The 21,018-nt window shown below is 39.5% G+C and overlaps 1 protein-coding gene across 3 annotated transcripts in view; it reads right to left on the bottom strand.

The window, feature by feature from the left end:
- acsf3 (acyl-CoA synthetase family member 3) overlaps positions 1–21,018 on the bottom strand; it is a 79,226-nt gene that overhangs the window by 1,668 nt on the left and 56,540 nt on the right. For all 3 annotated transcript variants that reach the window (XM_081347231.1, XM_081347233.1, XM_081347232.1), the window contains 2 exons: positions 9,064–9,198; positions 7,512–7,623 (listed from right to left, as the gene is read on the bottom strand). In XM_081347231.1, the coding sequence (XP_081203357.1) occupies positions 7,512–7,623; positions 9,064–9,198 (247 nt within the window). The remainder of the gene's footprint in view (positions 1–7,511; positions 7,624–9,063; positions 9,199–21,018) is intronic.

Raw genomic sequence — 21,018 nt, 5'->3', positions numbered from 1 at the left:
TTATAGAGCGGGAATATTAGTGTTATTATAGAGACGGCAGCAGGAATATTACTGTTATTATAGAGACGGCAGCAGGAATATTAGTGTTATTATAGAGCGGGAATATTAGTGTTATTATAGAGATGACAGCAGGAATATTAGTGTTATTATAGAGCGGGAATATTAGTGTTATTATAGGGCAGGAATATTAGCGTTATTATAGAGCGGGAATATTAGTGTTATTATAGAGCGGGAATATTAGTGTTATTATAGAGACGGCAGCAGGAATATTAGTGTTATTATAGAGCAGGAATATTAGTGTTATTATAGAGATGACAGCAGGAATATTAGTGTTATTATAGGGCAGGAATATTAGTGTTATTATAGAGCAGGAATATTAGTGTTATTATAGAGATGACAGCAGGAATATTAGCGTTATTATAGAGCGGGAATATTAGTGTTATTATAGGGCAGGAATATTAGTGTTATTATAGAGCGGGAATATTAGTGTTATTATAGAGATGACAGCAGGAATATTAGTGTTATTATAGAGCAGGAATATTAGTGTTATTATAGAGATGACAGCAGGAATATTAGTGTTATTATAGGGCAGGAATATTAGTGTTATTATAGGGCAGGAATATTAGTGTTATTATAGAGTGGGAATATTAGTGTTATTATAGGGCAGGAATATTAGTGTTATTATAGAGCAGGAATATTAGTGTTATTATAGAGATGACAGCAGGAATATTAGCGTTATTATAGAGCGGGAATATTAGTGTTATTATAGGGCAGGAATATTAGTGTTATTATAGGGCAGGAATATTAGTGTTATTATAGAGCAGGAATATTAGTGTTATTATAGAGATGACAGCAGGAATATTAGTGTTATTATAGGGCAGGAATATTAGTGTTATTATAGAGCAGGAATATTAGTGTTATTATAGAGCGGGAATATTAGTGTTATTATAGAGAGGAATATTAGTGTTATTATAGAGAGGAATATTAGTGTTATTATAGAGATGACAGCAGGAATATTAGCGTTATTATAGAGCGGGAATATTAGTGTTATTATAGGGCAGGAATATTAGTGTTATTATAGAGCGGGAATATTAGTGTTATTAAAGGGCAGGAATATTAGTGTTATTATAGGGCAGGAATATTAGTGTTATTATAGGGCAGGAATATTAGTGTTATTATAGAGTGGGAATATTAGTGTTATTATAGGGCAGGAATATTAGTGTTATTATAGGGCAGGAATATTAGTGTTATTATAGGGCAGGAATATTAGTGTTATTATAGGGCAGGAATATTAGTGTTATTATAGAGTGGGAATATTAGTGTTATTATAGGGCAGGAATATTAGTGTTATTATAGGGCAGGAATATTAGTGTTATTATAGGGCAGGAATATTAGTGTTATTATAGGGCAGGAATATTAGGCTGCTGTCCCTTTAAGAGCTGCACGGATTCAATATACTGTTACACGTGTGTGTGCAGCTCTGAAAGCGCAGGAGTCTCACACACTTGAATGGTTTAAAGTCATATTGAAACACACAAAAGAATCAATAAGAGGAATCGAAATTGAAATTTTATAACGAGTATCCAAAGTATTATAAAGTATTCTTTATTCTGGAAAACCCAACCCCAACCCTACTCCCCCTCATTCATCTTTTAAAGTTAGACATCAGCCTTCATAGTATTCTTCAACACAACAACAACAACAAAAAAGCTTGTTTTCCAATTAACGTTTTGTAAATAGTGTATCGGGTCACTAGTGACCCAGTGTTTTTAATAGTATAAGTATAGTTTTTCCTGCTCAACAATTCTCTGATGACTCAATAAGTGCAGTTCACCTTTATTCCTCAAGGTGGCGCTGTCTGATACACATTGATGACGTGATGTTTCACTCATAATTACAGCAGGCATAAAACACAAGAATATCACCAGCAAAACAGTGATTTACTGCAGAGTCAGTATTAGAGTCACTGATAGCAGAAGAAGCTCAGAGATCAAATATTGATTTTAAAAACAATGAAAACGATAGATATGAGAATATGAGCAGAACATCTGCTCAAATTTAACCCTTCCAAGTTCTGAAAGGTAGCGAAATATGCTTTATTTTATTCCTTTGCAATTGTTATTAAAATATCAGGAGAGTTTAATACGACTGAGATCCATCCGTGTTAGACACAGATCCGGGTCAATAAAGACCCGATTATGTAATAACGCCTTGTGAAAAATTCCTGCATTTAAAGGTTAAGAAGCTCCAAGACTGCAGACTTTTCTCCAACGAAGAAAAAAACGTACGTTCTGGAAAACAAAATCTTTAAAAGAAGATTTTTAGCTTTACAAAATTTAACTCTGGCAGTGGAAGGAAATAAAGATGTGTCATAATTTAATCCTGGTTGTTTTATATGGAACATGTGGTGAAAATCTCTTCAGGCAAAGACTCTAATGACTGTGCAGATGTGAGACGTCACGAGTGAAATACACACATAACTACAGAAAAAACACTCCCGCATATCTTTTAACGCAGCCGTCGTCCTCTTTGCTGGAACGTCTCTTGTATTAAACGCTGCGAGACACATGGAATTCGATTAATTCCACAAACAATGAAATCAGCGTGAAATAAAGACAAATACTAAAAGGCAGAGTTGAGCGCAGAGCTAATTAAATGTTTTGCATTCTCGCGGTTGTCAACAGGCCCGAAGCCGCCTTTATCATCTGACGTGTTTGTGAGTGTGCGAAAATATTCAGCTTTCTTCAATACAAGCCCCTTCCAGCAAGGTGTCTCTCAGTTAATGTTTCCTCTCTCTCTCTCGAATATTCAGTTCTTCACTGTAACCTCATTCTCGGTGCGTGTGTGTTTGTGTCAGCTCATCATGTCCTGTCTCTCTACGCCTTATGACACATATAGAGTGACGATTACACAAGATGACAGCTGGAGGAGTGAGCATCTCTCTTTCCCTGCGCATGTTGCTCTTTGCTGGGCTTTGCTGGAGGGGCGAAGACAGGTCAAAAAACACACCAGCAACACCCACACACACCATATGGAGCTCACACACACACATAGAGACAGAAGAAGCCCCGAGATACTTCCTGTACAGGGACATGTGTCTTCTGACAGGCTAAAATGCTACATTTCTGCAACAAGAATGAAATCCCTCTGGTGCTCTTCGGTCATCTTTGACCGAAAAATTATACGTTTTGTTTTTTTCTTCATCGGAATGGTATTAAACTTGGTAAAGGTTTTGGCACTTGCTGTGTGAACACACACACACACACACACACACACACACACACACACACACACACACACACACACTCAAAAACGAGCGCATTGGAAATGAAAGAGAGACGAATTTTCTCTAGTGGAAGCGTTTGGTACTGCGCCCAAATAAAATCTGACCGAAAGCTCATTTTTTGAGATATCAACCTCAAATTTGGAACACAACTTGTTTATATTTATGAAAATATGATTTAGAAAATATACCTTTCATTAAAAAATGTATGTAATATTCTGTTACTTTTTTCAAGTTCAATTTTTTTTTTAAAGTCTGTTGCTCTCTAAAGCATTCAAGATTTATGACTTTTTTCAGGTCTATGCTCAAAAAGTGATTAAATGGATTATAAATACATAACTTAGTATAAAAATACAAAATATTAAATAAAAAAAATCATCAAACTAAAATATAGTACACTATTCATTGACAAAAAAAATTTAAGACCAACACATGAAGAGCACCAGAGGGTTAGAGAGAGAGAGAGAGAGAGAGAGAGAGAGAGAGAGAGAGAGAGAGAGAGGGAGAGAGAGAGAGAGAGAGAGAGAGAGAGAGAGAGAATGAGGAATAAAATAAACAGGCATTGCTAAGACAGACGCTGTTTCTCTCTTCTCAACATCACCGCTTCTCTTTCTCTACCCGTTCTCCCACCAAACACACATCTGTTCTTGCAGCATGCATCTCACCCATGAGTGTGTGCCTATGTGTGTGTATTGTTATTTATACGGAGGCTTTTAAAAATCCTCTCGAGTCTAACGCATGTCCTGAGGGAGTCCAACTCGACGTCTGACTCAACACGTCACACACACACACACTGACGCAACACTTCCAAACACATCGCTGTGCTCCACAATAAACTCCTCGCATGAGGCTGCCGGCGCATTTCAGCAACATTTCATCACCTGCCTAGTTTTTTTTTTTTTTTTTTTTTCAAGTGTGCCTGATTGACACTAGGAAATTCTTGTCTTGTCATTCACATTCTGACCTCTAGGGGAGCTGTAAGAGATTCAGTAGATGTGCAGTGTAAACTAGTCTCAGCTTGAGACGGCACAACCACAGAGCACCAATGCTATCTAATGCATATTACTTGAATTGTGCAAAATCTATTTGCCACTCCACCTTTAAAGGTTCACAATGTGTAATAAATCTATGGTGTCCCCAGAATGTGTCTGTGAAATATCAGATCAAAATACCCCCCAGATCATTTATTATAGCTTGTCAAATTTGCCCCTTTTTGGGTGTGAGCAAAAACATGCTGTTTTTGTGTGTGTCCCTTTAAATGCAAATGAGCTGCTGCTCCCCTCCCCCGTTCAGAAGAATTGTGAGAAGAAAAGTTGCAGTTATCTTTTAAAATGTTTTATTCTGTGGCGGAAACAAGCTTCCATAGAAAGTAGCTTTGACAGAGCAACAAATGCACCAGCAAATAGATGGCAATCCTACTATGGCTACCATCTATTTACTACATTTAGCCTACTAGCTAATCAGGTGGGACTACTTATCAATATTCATGAGCTAAGCTGCTGTTTACATGACACCGTTTTCAACTAAAAACGGAAAAAAAATTATGCATTTTGGCCATTTCATTTACACGACAATGCCGTTTCAGAAGTCTGAAAATGCAAACTTTGTTGACTTGTTTCAAAGTGCACATTTTTGAAAACTATACAGTTATCGTCTCCGAGTAAACTTAAAAACGCAACTTTGTGAAAATGGTGACGTCATGCGCATGCATAATACGTGTTCAGTCTATAGCTGCTTAGTTTTTCTTTACAAAGTGACATCGCCATCTACTGGCCTGCCAGCAGAATACAGCGTTTCTAGTCGTTTTAGCAGGCAAGGTTGTCGTCTGTACAAAGGAAAAACTATTCCATTTTTAGAACACTGTTGTTGTGTAAACGTACACTAAGTGTAATGCGTCTCCCCCCAATTCAAAATTTTGTACCAAACAGGCGAAGTATCGGGGCAAATATTATAACGAGTTGCAAAAACATATAATTTGTCAGCAACATATCAAAGGATACATTTATAATGGTTGTTTCTGGATACTCTGAATTATATATCACACATGTTCCAGCAAAACATTTTTTAAAGTACCTTTCGACTGATAATCCTGGGTTTTTTTTGGCATTATTTTTAGTGCTGGGCAACGATTAATCGCATCCAAAATAACAGTTTGTGTTTACATAATATATGTGTGTACTGTGTATAATTATTTTGTACATAATAATACACACATATGCATGTATATATTTAAGAAATATTTGTCTGTATACAGTATATATTTATACAGAATTTAATATAAATATAAATATTTTATATATAAATATCACATTTTTCTTAAATATATACATGCTTGTGTTTGTATTAATATTTACAAAATGATTATACACTGTACACACATATTATTTTGGATGCGATTAATCGTTGCCCAGCACTATTTTATAAATTTTTTGCTGCCTCACATCTCATAAAAGTCTGACTAGAGACCACTAGATTCTGTTCTGCTTTTTTTTACTTTTCTCAGTACGTCTCACGTTTTTAAATGCAAGAATGTGTTCTGTCTGAACAGCCCCTAACTGGGCAGTTCTTGGCCAGAATAAACTGCAATAATGATCAAACTGTATACTTATTGGGGATGTCAATTTTCACAAATTCCCACCGCACGCTTTACTACAGCGTTAATTCTTAACCAAATGCATCCTATATAAAGATAAATCAGATATAGATAGGCATACACAAAATAAACACAATATTACAACTTACATTTGCACAAAACAAAAGGCTGCGAATACACACGCAAACTTAGGCCGTGTGTCCACTAAAGTGTTAGCCTGCTGAAAACGCCTAGCTATGGGCGCTTGAGAGCGTTTTGGCAGCGTAGCATTTTTTTCAGTTGAGACGCTTTGCTTGTTATGATTGTGCTACTAGTATCTCATTTCACACATATTTTGTTTCTGTGTTGATTCTATATTAAAATGTCGATACAATGTAACATATTTTCTCTGGCTCTTGTTATGTATTATGCTAGTTGTTGTCGTCTGTTGACGTTGTACAAGCAGAATGTGGCGGTTGGTCGGTGTGGTATTAGTCCCGCCCCTCCTCCACTGTGATTGGACGGTTGGGTAAAAAGTGACAGTAGCTACGTTTACATGGACACCTTTTGGTTCAATCGGAATGAAATCAATACGATTGATGAATCCGAACACAGTGTTTACATGAACGATAAAGAAAATAATCGGGTTGATGTGCGCATTTATATGTCACAAGTTTCAATTCGGAATAGATTTTTTGACATGCGCACACTGCACGAATATACAGAGCTTCCCGCTGTCCCCGCATAACAATTCTCCTCTATTTGTTCTTTATTTGTTTTAAACAGCAGACGTAATATTAATCCGTCTCTGGTCATAATTTGGAGACCATGAGCATATGAACCGTTGTGCCGCTGCTTATATCGATCACGCAGTAAAAATGCCCAAAACCAGTCGTGTGTGGATGAGAATCCGAAACAAGGACTGGTGGGACGTTGTCCTGCTCCACTTCACAGTCTCTGAGGGAAATGAGAATTTTAAAATGATGGGATGCTTATTTATTCAACAGGAAGAACAGCTCGTTCCACGCATCATACGTCATTATGCTATTTAACGTCATGCATCGCCTTTCAGTTTCGGTTTTCAATCCGATCAAGTGTTTACATGTTCTCTCGATCGGATTACAAAAGGAATAAACCACCCCTTTCAATCCGATCGAAATTTCATTCGGATGGAGCTCATTCGGATCAATTAAGGTGTTTACATGAAGGTTTTTTAGTCTGATTGAGCCGTCAATCTGATTATAAGTGTCTATGTAAACGCAGCTAGTGATGAGCGCTGCGTTTTACCCAAAGTTGAACATTCTTCAACTCTCGACGACCTGTAAAAAATGCCGAGCGCTCAGCGCTTTAGCGTGAGAAAAACGCTCAGCGCCACGTTGAAAACAATTGAAAAAATACAGCCGCCGCGTGAAAAAACACTTTGATGGACAAGCGGCCTTATAGTCATGATGATGTGTAAAATGGTCCCAAACATAACTCCGTCGCGCTCACTTTACAAGTTTCGCGGTTGAGCAGCACGCACATGAACCTGCATAATCGACGATCCATACGTTTTATAGATTAAATGTATTATAGACAATGAATTGATCGTCGATTAATCGTTAACATCTCTAATGTTGATAGTCAAAACTCTGGCTTAGTGAGGCTATGAGTTACCTGGCCCAGGCCTTCAGCATCGACAGACTCATGGTCTTCCCGTTCCTCAGCTGCACAACGGCGGTGACCTTCTGACCCCACACAGCGTCTGGAGCACCAATCACAGCCACATCTGAGGAAAACAAGGTGCATTTCTGTCAGGACCACTATCGTCAAATACCAATGACAATTAGCATACAGTTTGGATTGGCGGTATGGATCTGTTCTGGGCAAGAACTCAATAAGAGCAGCAATAATCCCTCTTAGGGTAAACAGAACAGAACCAACATGAATGTATTGCAGATATCATTAATTCAAGATTTTAAAGTGCAACATAATTCGAGAATTTAGTCTGATTCAAAGGGAATCAGAATGCCAAATCCTGAGTGACGACAGGAGGAGCTGGGGAGGGAGGAGGGCAGTGATGGGAATAACGGCATTATAAATAAACGGCGTTATTTTTTTCAGTAACGAGTAATCAAACTAATTACTATTTCCTCCGTTACAACACCGTTACCGTCAATTAAAATGCGGCGTTACTATAATTGAGATCACTGAAGCGGTTTTCATCCGAGTAGGCTCTCTCTCAGTCATAGGAGCTGCAAAGTTCTTTCTCTGGTGTGTGTGTGAGGCGCCGGACTGGACATAAGCAAGGCGAATGCCGCGAGCGCGCTCGATAGTGCGCGAGAGAGACCGAGTGTGTCCGAGAACGCGCTAGATAGTGCATGACTTTATGATTATATTTTATTATTATTATTTATTTTGGTACATTATTCAGTAGAAAATACTTCAAGTAGGCTATACAGAATGTCTACCAGTTGTAAAGGTGTGTGAGTTTTATCATTTTAATTATGTGCACTAGTGTATGTATATTTTTTATTACTATTTATTTATTTTTGGTACATTTTTCAAGAAGCATGATTTATTTTTAGACTTTTTTGTTGGCCAGTTGTGGTCTGTGCAATAAATATTAAAAGTTCTAAACCATTGATTGTGTTTTGTTGTTCCACTCTAGTAGTGATAATATTTTAATATTTAAGTTAATAGGTGTCTCTCACATTGTCCCACAGCAACATTAAAATAGTGTAGATTAGTGTACAATGTTTTATAATAATAAGATGTTCTATTTACAATGTTTTATAATAATAAGATGTTCTATTTAGTGTCCATTTAACATTTCATATTGGGGGGGTATCCAAGAAATTTCTTATATTTAAACTTTTTTTTCAGTAACGCAATAGTTACTTTCCCTGGTAATTAGTTACTTTTGTAATGGTGTAATTCAGTTACTAACGCAGTTACTTTTTGTGAGAAGTAACTAGTAACTATAACTAATTACTTTTTTAAAGTAACTTACCCAACACTGGAGAAGGGTAATGAGCTCCTGAGAAACATGATAGCTGCTGATAATACTGAAGGAGCTTATAATACAGTGATAGGCGTCGTATTCCTATAGGTAGGCGTGTATCAGCTGAGAGTCAGCTTATGCGAGCTTGACTAACGTGACCAGCCAGAACTGACGCTACGCTTGATATTTCTTGCTCTGTTCATATGTGCATGTGTATTTGTGTACCTGTGATATCTGGGTGGGCTAGCAGATGTCTCTCCACGTCTAGTGCACTGATCTTGTATCCTCCGCTCTTGATGATGTCCACTGAAGTGCGGCCCAAGATCCAGTACACGCCATCTCTGTAGACCGCGGTGTCACCTGAAAGAGAAACCAGAGCCCTTCGAGTTACACCTGCAGATTTTTATTTTTAAAGGCCAGTTACTTCATGGATCCAGGATCATATGCATCCTGATAAAGTTCCCTTGGCCTTTGGAATTAAAATAGCCCCACATCATCACATAGCCTTCACCATACCTAGAGATTGGCATGGAGTACTTTCCATGAGATCATCTCTCAATGCAAATCAAACTAGCTATTAGGCTAACTGAAATAAAACCATGCCAATCTCTAGGTATGGTGAAGGCTATGTGATGATGTGGGGCTATTTTAATTCCAAAGGCCAAGGGAACTTTATCAGGATGCATAGTATCCTGGATCCATGAAGTAACTGGCCTTTAAAAATAAAAATCGGCCTGCCTCTATGGGAATTTAACATAGGGGTGTCCAGACTTATGCACCCTGTATTTAACATTTATTTATTTACAATACATTATTCATTCACAAAGAAAATTGGTTATTCCTAATTTTTTTAATTAAGGCATTAAGTTCAATTTCCAAAAGATGATTTTTTATTCCTCTTTTTAGTCAACTTTAGCATGGGTGTCTAAACTTATGCATAGCACTGTTTAATATTGTTTGCGATATACCAGTAAAAATTCTCCTCATGATAAGAATTAGTCTTCCCACACTGGTCCAGAACCAGGTTAGCTTGCATTAACCCCTCTATTGACCCGGAGTGTGACCGGTGTCATTCTGGTTCAGCCACTTTAATTCATAAGTTCTGGTCCTACCCTGTCTTCCTTTTGGAGGCTAATTTTCAGCCATTGGCCAATACCACTTTGTCCAATTATTGGTTTATTTAGGGTTTTCCAGCCTGGCCATTCTTTGCCTTCTTATTTCTCAGACTTTGTAGCTTTTTTAACTCTTTTGGCTAGACGGTTAATTCTATTGAATTGGAAGAGCCTTCACCCTCCATCTCACACTCGCTGGGTTAGAGATGTTCTTTTATTTGTGACCCTGGACCACAAATACTTGGAAGCTGAATAAATAGGCTTTCCATTGATGTATGGTTTGTTATGATAGGACAATATTTGGCAGAGATTTGAAAATCTGGAATCTGAGGGTGCAAAAAAATCGAAACATTGAGAAAATCTCCTTTAAAGTTGTTCATTTATGTTGGCGATTGTGCTGCATTCACGCACAAAAATGCATGTTTTATATATTTACGGTAGGAATTTTACAAAATATCTTCATGGAACATGATCTTTACTTAATATCCTAATGATTTTTGGCATAAAAGAAAAATCTATAATTTTGACCCATGCAAAGTATTGTTGGCTATTGCCACAAATATACCCGTGAGAGATGTGACTGGTTTTGTGATCCAGGGTCACATTTCATGAAATAAGAGAAAATTAGGTGCTCTCTTTGCCGACCTAGCGCTATTTTTGTCAAGCTTTGGCAACCCCTTCGTGAACATGTCCAAACATTCCCTGACCCCAAGCCCACCAATCACCACTAATCACCACCAATCACCAGCCTAGATGATGCTACTTCTGTGTTGTCTGGTCAATATATAATTGGGTTTACTGTATGCAGGATTGTATTGGATTGCACTTGTAAGGTTTTTTGTTGTTGTTGTTTTGTTTCTTGTGGGACTTCAGTATATCTGTTTACTGTTACATATTTTAGTGTCTTTTTGTCTCCCACTGTTTTGTAATGTATCTTAATGTATAAATAAATCAAAAAAAAAAAAAAAAAAGAATTAGTCTTCCCCTGATAATAACGATTAAGCCTAGTTGATGACGTATTTCTGTTTGGAACCTATTCGCAGCTCACGTGCAGAGAGAAAACAACTATGGTAGAAGGCAGACGTGAAGCTGAGGCGGAGTTGATCATTTATCGGAGTTTATCATTTGGAATTATTCAGCCTTTATGAACAAGCAGAAACTAATGCGCAAACGCAGACGTGATTAATATTCATGAACCCAGCAGCTCATCAATCCTTAGTGCGGTTTATATTGTTATTAGTAGCATTATTATCATCTTATCAGTATTATTGTTCGTTTTTTACATTTCAAACTTGTAATTGATTCGAATTATTATTGTGTGTGAGTATTATTGTGTGATGTTTTTCAGTATAGTTGCACTATTTAAACATTATCTGCACTTTTATAGAAGAGACGTATATCTGCAACTTTTCCATTTCTGCAAGGGCATGGATTGGATTTTTACTGTTTTATTTTATTATTTTATGTAATTGGTATATTATAGGAGCCTATTTGATGATGGGTACATTTTACTTTAGATCAATGTTTGTGTTTCTGAGGCTCTCAAGAATGCATGCAGTTATCAGTTTTAGTCAGTGGTGAATGGTACTATTTATATAGTCATCGCAATAAATACCAGAAAATATTGTGATATAGTTTTAAGTCCATATCGCTCATCCCTATTGGGCTCATGCAGTGAAAAATAGCTGTGGAAGGGGGTAGAAATAAGACTATAAGGCTTGTGTGTGTGTGTGTGTGTGTGTGTGTCTGCTGTAAGTTGTCTTCTTCTGGGCTTTAATAATAGCCTGTAGTCAGGCTCAAGATCTTCTGCTTGCAATCTTAAAAACCAATTGCACAAAGCCGCTCAGCTGGAGACTGCTTAATTACCACACTATAAGACACACACACACACACACACACACACACACACACACACACACACACACACACACACACACACACACACACACACACACACACACACACACACACACACACACACACACACACACACACACACACACACTACATCAGCAGCAGAGGGAGTGTGGGACACCCTATCCAAACCAGCTGCAAGTTTCCAGCATCAGGTTTCCTCACTAGCCCCTTTCACACAGCGCGTTGATCCCGGGAAATTGCCGTAAAATTGCTAGAGTGCCTCCTGTGTGAAAGCAAACACATCCCGGGAATGATGCCGGGATCGATGCCGGGATGGGGACCTAGTAACTTTGCCGGGTTCAGTCCCGGAACGCGCCCTATATGAACAAAAGCCAGGACCAATGCCGTAAGGGGTGTGTCGTAGTGATGGCGCACGTGTCATCGCGCGGCTCTGTGGCTCTTAGAAGAAAGTGAAAAATTGTTCGTCATCAACAAAGAAATGTCTGCAAACTGGAATGAACCGGAGACCAGGAGCTCCTTACTATCTGCGCTGAATCTGAGATCGTTCGCCATCCTGACGTCACGTGTCTTTACGGGATCTTTACGGGATGTGTGTGAACGCACTCACAGATTCCCGAAAATCACTGGCAGTGTGAATGAACCAAAATCAAACGATCCCGTGACAAATCCCGGGACACATTATCCGTGTATTTTCCGAAATCTCTGTGTGAAAGGGGAAACTGAAAGTGAAATAGTGCTACAGAGTAACAATTAAAACATATTTGATGTTTGATGTATAGCTGTGGGGAGCTGAAGGCCCTGTCCCAAATGGCACACTCCATGTGCACTCGCAGTCTTGTGCACTTAGAATGGTCCGTTAAGTCCACAAGACCGTAAGGTGTCACGTTTGTCATTTTAGGTTTAGGAAAGGTGCTCATTTGCAGACGATATGCACCCAGCCTGATCTACTAGCGATCTGATTTCGCCCTGCAGCTCAGGTTGGAAACCTGTACATTTTTCTCTGCTGCTTCCTTTACTAATTTGCGGTAACCAATCACAAACTGGCTTATCCACCTGGCCTCTTGTGCAGTAGAAAATACAGAGCAGACTCCCCAGACTAATGTTCAATCTTAAAAGATTGAGCTTGGTCTGGTGATAGCCAGACTACCCTCGATGCGCACTTTTGCAAAGCCTGCACTAGACGAGACGAGCTCCGCTGCAGACTTCTACCCGACAGTCAAAGTGGCATTAAGTGAAAAAGTATGGACTGTAAGGATTACCATTCGTTTGAGTTTTAACCATTCCAATTCCGATTCTGCCAATCGATTCCGATTCTTATTGATTGGCTGATTGGAATGTTGTTCCAGGATCAACATTTTGATCCAGGAACATGTTCTACTTGGTGAAATCATGTTCACCCCACAGATCGTAGTGCAGAGAAAGCTGTCCCCAAAGACGCCGACGACTCTCACGTAGACTCATTAGAGATCTGATGCACACTACAAAATCTCGGCTGAACTAGTAGGTCATCTGGGTATTATTTACCAATTGTTATTTGTTTGACTTATTTGCCATACTTCTTTTTGCATACTATATAGTAAGGAAGTAGACATATTCTCCCACGGTACATTAAACCAGGCAACCGACAAAGTTGTGCATGGCTTGTCGCAGTTGTTGCTGGTTAGGATAATCTCAGATTAACATCAGAGAGAGAGGGAAAATTCAGCTTTTTTGCTTCATCATGACATGCCTGGTTAGGACAAGGTGTTATACTCCACTTTAACACACCTTGATGAGAGGCCAAAGATTTCAATCTGAGTCTGGAAAGTACAAGCCATCACTAGCCAGGCAGTCTTCCAATCTCTTTAGCAGAGCGGAGACAAAGAGACTCTTCTCATCGAGTGTTGGGGCTCAGCTGGGGCAGGACCATGAAGACGACGGGAAATAGGTCATAGCAGGCGAGTGACTGAGTGTGAAAGAAAAGGAGGAAAGAACATTGGGCAAAGGTGTTGGATGTCCAGCGTGGATCATTATTGAGTGCTAAGACCCAGCTGTGGCGAAGGAGAGTTGAGAAACGAGAGAGCATGTGTGTGAGCTGTCTGGAGGTTAAGGACGATATGTCATGGGTTATGGTCTGTGTGTGTGTGTGTGTGTGTGTGTGTGTGTGTGTGTGTGTGTGTGTGTGAGAGAGAGAGAGAGAGGGGAGGTTAAAGGATTAGTTCACTTTCAAAAAATTTTTTTTTTGCTGATAATTTACTCACCCCGATGTCATCCAAGATGATATCCATGTCTTTCTTTCTTCAGTCGAAAAGAAATGAAGGTTTTTGAGGAAAATATTCCAGGATTTTTCTACACAGAATGGACTTCAATGGCAACCAACTATACCAATGTTCAAAAAAGGTTCAAATGTCCGTCTCAATGCAGCTTCAAAGTCTCGACACGATCCCAGTCGAGAAATAAGTGTCTTATCCAGCGAAAAAAAATATATATACACTTTTTAACCACAAATGCCCGTTGTGTACCATCTCTGAGATACGCCACGCATTGCGTCATCACGTTGGAAAGGTCATGCGTCACGTCATCTATCTAAGTTATTTGTCTGTGTACTCAGGTTTAAAAAGGTAGTGAAGGGCGAAAAATTTCATCTCATTTTCTCCTCCAACCTCAAAATTGTCCGACATCTTTGTTTTAATTTATTATTATTATTATTTTTTTCGTGACCTTTCCAACGTGATGACGTAATCCATGGCGCATCTCAGAGATGGTACAAGATGGGCATTTATGGTTAAAAAGTGTATATATATATATACAGTATATTTTTTTTTTAAATGACCGATCGTTTCGCTGGATAAGACCCTTATTTCTCGACTGGGATCGTGTCGAGACTTCGAAGCTGCATTGAAACTCACATTTGAATCTTCTTTGAACATTGGAATAGTTGGTTGCCATTGAAGTCCAAATCCTGGAATGTTTTCCTCAAAAACCTTAATTTCTTTTCGATTGAAGAAAGACAGACATGGAAATCTTGGATGACATCGGGGTGAGCAAATTATCAGCAAAATTTTTTTTGAAAGTGAACTAATGCTTTAAGTTGGCATCACAAAAGTTTCAGCCTTTATAATGCAAATATTCAAGCGCTGGAACACGCAAAAAGGAATTTGTTACTCAAGCGCTGTGTGGGAAGTAACATCCACTACAATGGACAAATTCACTCAAAATTATGTAAAAAAAAAAAAAAAAGCGCCAGTCTCGGCGAGTATCTTAGTAAACATAATCTGTTATGTCTTAAGTGAACGCAAACACAAAACGCATGAACCGTGCGTGCATTCGGTCTTAAAGTGACAGCAAATCCTGCTACTCTGCATTTTTAATGTTAACCAAACTACAAAGAAAAAAAAACACTCACTACTCTTGAACTTTAAGAAGGATATGAATACTATGCATTATTATTTATTTGATTAGCCTACTTCATTAAATTTCGGTACCTGAAAACTACTAGACCTGCCTGAAGAGCACTGATTATTTAATCTGTGTGTACTGTATTGTATTTATTTGTGCCTTGGCTTTTAATTTGATTGTTTGTTCTTATTTTATTACTGACTGTATACTTCTCTGTAAATTTTAAACATTAACAATAAATTTATATTAGAAGTTTTAGCTGTTGTGGTATCAAATTGGAATAGAGCAATGTGAATTTTCACTGGTATCTAAAATTTTGGCATCATAACTGCCTGTTTTTGTGTCATGATATGTTTTTGGATGGTAAATTTTCTTAAATTCTTAAATTTTGGCAAAAAAAAAAACAAGTTTTAGGCCCTGTTCACTGTTATAAAGGAATAAATGAATCATGGCTGATGTGCATAGCGCATTTCTACAGTGGCAACTGAAAACTTTTGCATCCAATATGTTTGCCATATCAGACGGCGTAACATAAACAAGGATTTTTGTATATGAAGTGCACATATTAAACAACCGCCATTTCTTTAATTTTCAATGAAACGTACATCTTTTTTCCCCCGTGGACTCTCTCCCCCATCCCTCTCTCCCTCTCTCTCTCTCTCTCTCTTTCTCTCTCTCCATCTCCAGCGAGGAGCACGGCATCAATAGAGGGCCCATCTGTTCCCATACATCAGGCTCTTCATTTCAGTTTATTAGCTGGGATAAATCATAAATATTTCATTATACATCATGGGCGGCTGTCGCAGGGACGGCGCAATTTATCAGCGCTGCCCTCTCTCGCCGCCCAGCACTGGAGCAATAAGCTTTCCAGTCTATTAAACAAGATTGATACAGTGTGTAAATTTAGATATTGGGAATTTCTTCACAGACCACTGCTCCACAGTGATAGGATGGGGTGAGGTGAAGGAGAAGCGGCGGGTGGAAGGAGACGAAGAGAGAGAGAGAGAGAGAGAGAGAGAGAGAGAGAGAGAGAGAGAGAGTGTGTGTGAGTGAGTGAGTGGGGAAAAATGTCTGGGTGTTAACAGCAGTAAGTGTGTATTTACACTCGCCTCTTTAAAATAACCCTATCCGTAAACGCAAGGTGTAATTCGGTCACGGCGGCATAACTTCCTTCTCATGGAAATGAAGCAGGAACATGTTTGACATGAGGACTGATAAACTGTAGGTGTTTCATCCGCTTTAAGAACCCGTAATGCCCCTGGGGAGGGGTCAAAGGTCACAGAAAGTATTAAATCCGCATGTCAGGGGTTTTCTTCTACGATTAAAAGCAAAAGAAGATAGTGTCGTTGAGCATGTGGATATGAATACCACTGTATATAAACCAGCTGCAATATGATTCAACAACAACAGCTGAAAGCTACCTCTTCCATGAAAAAGAATTTTGATGACAATGACATCAGGTTAGCAATGACCCGCCAACTACATGACTACAATTTTTCAGGTCGACTAGTTAAAGCGAACGCTAATATGAACCGCTGCATAAACGCAGTGGCTGCATTTATTTTATTAGATGTTTTCCTGGGGACCAAATTTTCTCCCCTTAACGTAGGGTTAACCACACACACACACACACACACACGCACGCACGCACGCACGCACGCACGCACGCACGCACGCACGCACGCACGCTCACTCGCTCACACACACACACACACACACACACACACACACACACACACACACTCTCTTTCACACACATTAAAATGTGTGGCATCAGTCTACTGAAGTCACTGCAGAAGCGCTACGGCCCAGCAGCTTTCCTAATTAAAACGATAAGAAGCTATATTGCACAAGTTTTTTTTCTTCCTCACAGTCTGGCTGAGGCGTTTAAGTGAACGCAGCCATGTTGCAAGCTAAACAAGAACGAACACATGATGCAATGAGGAGAAAGCATCCCAAAGACGACTCATGCATTTAAAGCGAAGTCATCCTTCACACTACTTCCACATAGAGTGTCATGTGAGATGGTGAGCTGAGGTTTGGTGACAAGAGAGCACGGATTTAACATGTTTGGTTTAGATTTGTGGAAATTTAACAGGGCAAAATATGTAGTTTTAGCATGCACACGAAAAAGACTTACCTAAAAATGCCAATAAACAAAGCTGACACTTAAAGGAGTAGTTCACTTCAGAATTAAAACTTCCTGATCATTTACTTTCCCCCGCATCATGCAAGATGTTCATGTCTTTCTTTCTTCAGTGGAAAAGAAATGAAGGTTTTTGAGGAAAACACTCCAGGATGTTCCTCCATATAGTGTCTTCAATGGGGTCCATCGAGTCGAAGGTCCAGATGTGAGTTTCAGTGCAGCTTCAAAGTCTCGACACGATCCAGCCGAGGAATAAGAGTCTTATCTAGACAAACCATCGTAATCACATTGAAAGGTCACGCATGTTCCAGTTCAAAAATCTAGGGTAGAGGCAACTTCAAAATCATCTGGCATTGTTGTTTTACATTTTATTTATAATTTTTTTTGTAAATGGAGTTTGACTTAGTCTTTGCATGTTCGCATTGTAAACACTAGGTCGGTTCTTCCACCTACTTCCGTGTGATCTTTCAACGTGATTACGTAATGGCGCATCGCAGCTAGTGGAAGATGAGCATTTGTGGTTAAAAAGTATATAAATGTTTATTTTTTTTAATAAAATGTCCTCTGGTTTGTCTAGATGAGACTCTTATTCCTCGGCTGGATCGCGTCGAGACTTTGAAGCTGCACTGAAACTCACATCTGGACCTTCGACCCGTTGGACCCCATTGAAGACACTATATGGAGAAACATCCTGGAATGTTTTCCTCAAAAACCTTCATTTCTTTTCCACTGAAGAAAGAAAGACATGAACATCTTGGATGACTTGGGAAATTATCAGGAAATTTTAATTCTGAAGTGAACTACTCCTTTAAACAAACATAAATAGGCTGTTTTGCTGGGAGCTCAGGGTGTAAACAAATACATCACACACACATCACACACACATATGCTTGCAGGAGAGGCTGAAGGGGGGTTGACAGCTCTGGAAAGGGCAGTGTGACAGAGGCCATGCTTCACGTCCAGCACACTTACACATCAGTGAACAAACACAGCGCTCTGACAAGCTGTGAGCTCCACTGCTCCTCCTGAACATGTGTGAATGACTCTATTTTCCCCGACAGCCATGAAAGAAAAACTGAGGTGAGGAACATTGACTCACTGCTTTAAGGAACGACTGTCGACTGGGTTTGTGACACTTGAACTGAGCTTCAGTTTGGATATTTATAGAAATTCACGTGCAAGTACCATGCCACAAACATGAATGTTAGAGAATTATTTATTGAAGAAAGTTAGGGATAAATAGGCAGAAGATGAAGAAGAAGGGGAAAAGGGATGGTGGTCAGGTTGATCTGGGCGTCTGGTGTTGGTGGCCGGGAGACTCAGGGCGTTTTCACACCTATAGATAATTTGTTTTACTCCAAAACAGTGACTACTTAGTTACAATGTTGCAGTTTCTTCTTGGTTCAGTTCGTTTTCACAAGGCAACCTTTCAAAGTGTACAGAAATGTGTTCACGCAAGTCTCATGTGAGTAAAACTGTCCTCTTATTGGTCAGTGTTTCCTCAGCGTCATCCATCAAGATGATTGACAAGTTCGTTTCATGAGCTTATTGTGGCTTTATTTGTAACTGTCGAGATACACACAAACACTATACGAATATAGCCGTCATTCCCGCTGTCAAATGATATAATACATTCGTATTAATACAGCAGCAAATTCAAACACGCAGCGTCAAGACACACACAAACACTATACGAGTGTTATAATGCAGCTGGAGCAGGGATCAAGGCTTCATCACGACAGCATTCTCGCACGGAGAAGCGCAATTACGCAACATTTAAAGATGAAGAGGTGCTTTTTTTGGTTTTCCACTGTGATAACTAATGTGCATAATCACAGAATCAGACACTACTGCTATTTATATTGCACATTTCCAATTATGAATTGGTTCGTTGGTCCGTTGGGTTGGATTGTTTTCACACCTCAAGCGAACCAACCCAGAGTTCGTTTGCAATCGGTCCGAGGCCACCTCGTTCAGGCGATCTCGGAGCGATTGTTTTGGCGCGGATCCGAGCGCGATTGCCATGTTCACATATGCCTAAACGAACCGAACAATGCTCCAGGTTCCGAAACAAACAGTCAGGTGTGAAAGCACCCTCAGAGTGGGGGCATCATCTCAGTTAAAGGTAGGCCGAGTGATTAGGACCCCTGATATAACCTGGAAGGGAAGAGAACAGGGGATGGAAATGATGGTTGAATGGATGAGAGAGGAAAGGGAAAGGAGGGTTTGAGAGAACTACACAAACAGTACTGGAAGGGGCGGCCCAATATAAGAAGGTTTTGAGAAGTCAGGTGATTGTTGTGGCGTGGTCCTTTTCCTGAACCTCAGCTAACTAGTCAATTCCATTTCACGAGCAAGGACCACGCCACAACCATACATGTTGGAGAATTATTTATTGAAGAAGTTAGGGATAAATAGGGAGAGGTGGTAGTCAGGTTGATCTGGGCATCTGGTGTTGCTGGCCGGGAGACATTAAATGTAGGCCCCTCAAGTGATTAGGACCCCAAAAGATTGGGAAGAGCTGAAGTAGGCTTGGCTTGACAGAGGTCATTGAGATTGTTATAGATGTAAGAGCGATATGCTTGTGAAGATTCAGATCGTCTCCTCTGAGATACCTCGTACCTGAGGTCGCTGCTCCAATGCGGAAGGAATGTATTGAGTGGTGTTCTGGAGATATGCCAGTGACACAGGGGATTTGATAGTAGTGCTTGCTAAGCCAGGATCTGTGGCTGGTTTTCCAGTTTCAGTAAGAAAGAACAGAATCAAATGAATGTAAATAGGGTATTTTAGTTTTAGTTGGAGAGTTTTCTTGAGATGGTTTTGGACGAGAACAAAGACTATAGAATGACACAAGACGTATCACTCGTATTGTTTTAAATAGGGAATAGTGCAACACTCAATAAAGCGGAATAAGTCCCGCTTTCCAAATAAGAGCCAATCGCCGATTGGTAAAGTCATCGCGTCACTGCAGCTGCCGTTAGAAGCTCCGGTTCCCAGACACAGTCAGACGTGTGCTTCCACTGCGCATTAGCTTGATCAAGCCTGAAAAATGTTGTTTTCTGTCATAATTTGAGCGTTTAGAAACAAAATTTATGAGACAGTTGTTGTCAGATTTTATTGGTGATTTCAAATCACCGTAAGAGATGAGTAAAAAGTGTAAGAAGTGCGTAAGTACAAGTTGAGGGAGCATTTTCTTTGAAAACAAAATAATTCAACCTCGTCTTCAGCGGCTGCCTCAGATTTCGGGAGTAAATAGAGAGAGCTATATGTGGATTAATACATCCTGCCACACAACAACAACGCTGGGAAACATTCCCGTCAGTGCAGCACTGGCGGATGTGAACAACTCGCTGTGAACTCGATCAGGTCGGGTCTATATTAAAACGGCAGTGTCTGTCAACACTCGTGGGCGGGACCTGTGGCTTTAATGACGTAACTAAAGCCGCATTCTGAAAACAGGTCGTTGGGAGACACTGCTGATGATTTATGGGGATTAATAAAAAAGGAGTGGGTGGATTTTTATCACTATTGGGTGGTTGCGTACACACACTGCCAACACACATTTATGTCCAAACAGCATGTAAAAGTGAATTTTGCATAATAGGTCCCCTTTAACAGTCAGATGGGCCTCTTTACAAAACTATGACTAAAATATGACTAGAACAA

This window comes from Scardinius erythrophthalmus (assembly GCF_964197995.2).
Source record: "Scardinius erythrophthalmus genome assembly, chromosome: 2".
Lineage (NCBI taxonomy): Eukaryota > Metazoa > Chordata > Actinopteri > Cypriniformes > Leuciscidae > Scardinius > Scardinius erythrophthalmus.
This window is presented reverse-complemented; position numbering and strand designations above follow the sequence as displayed.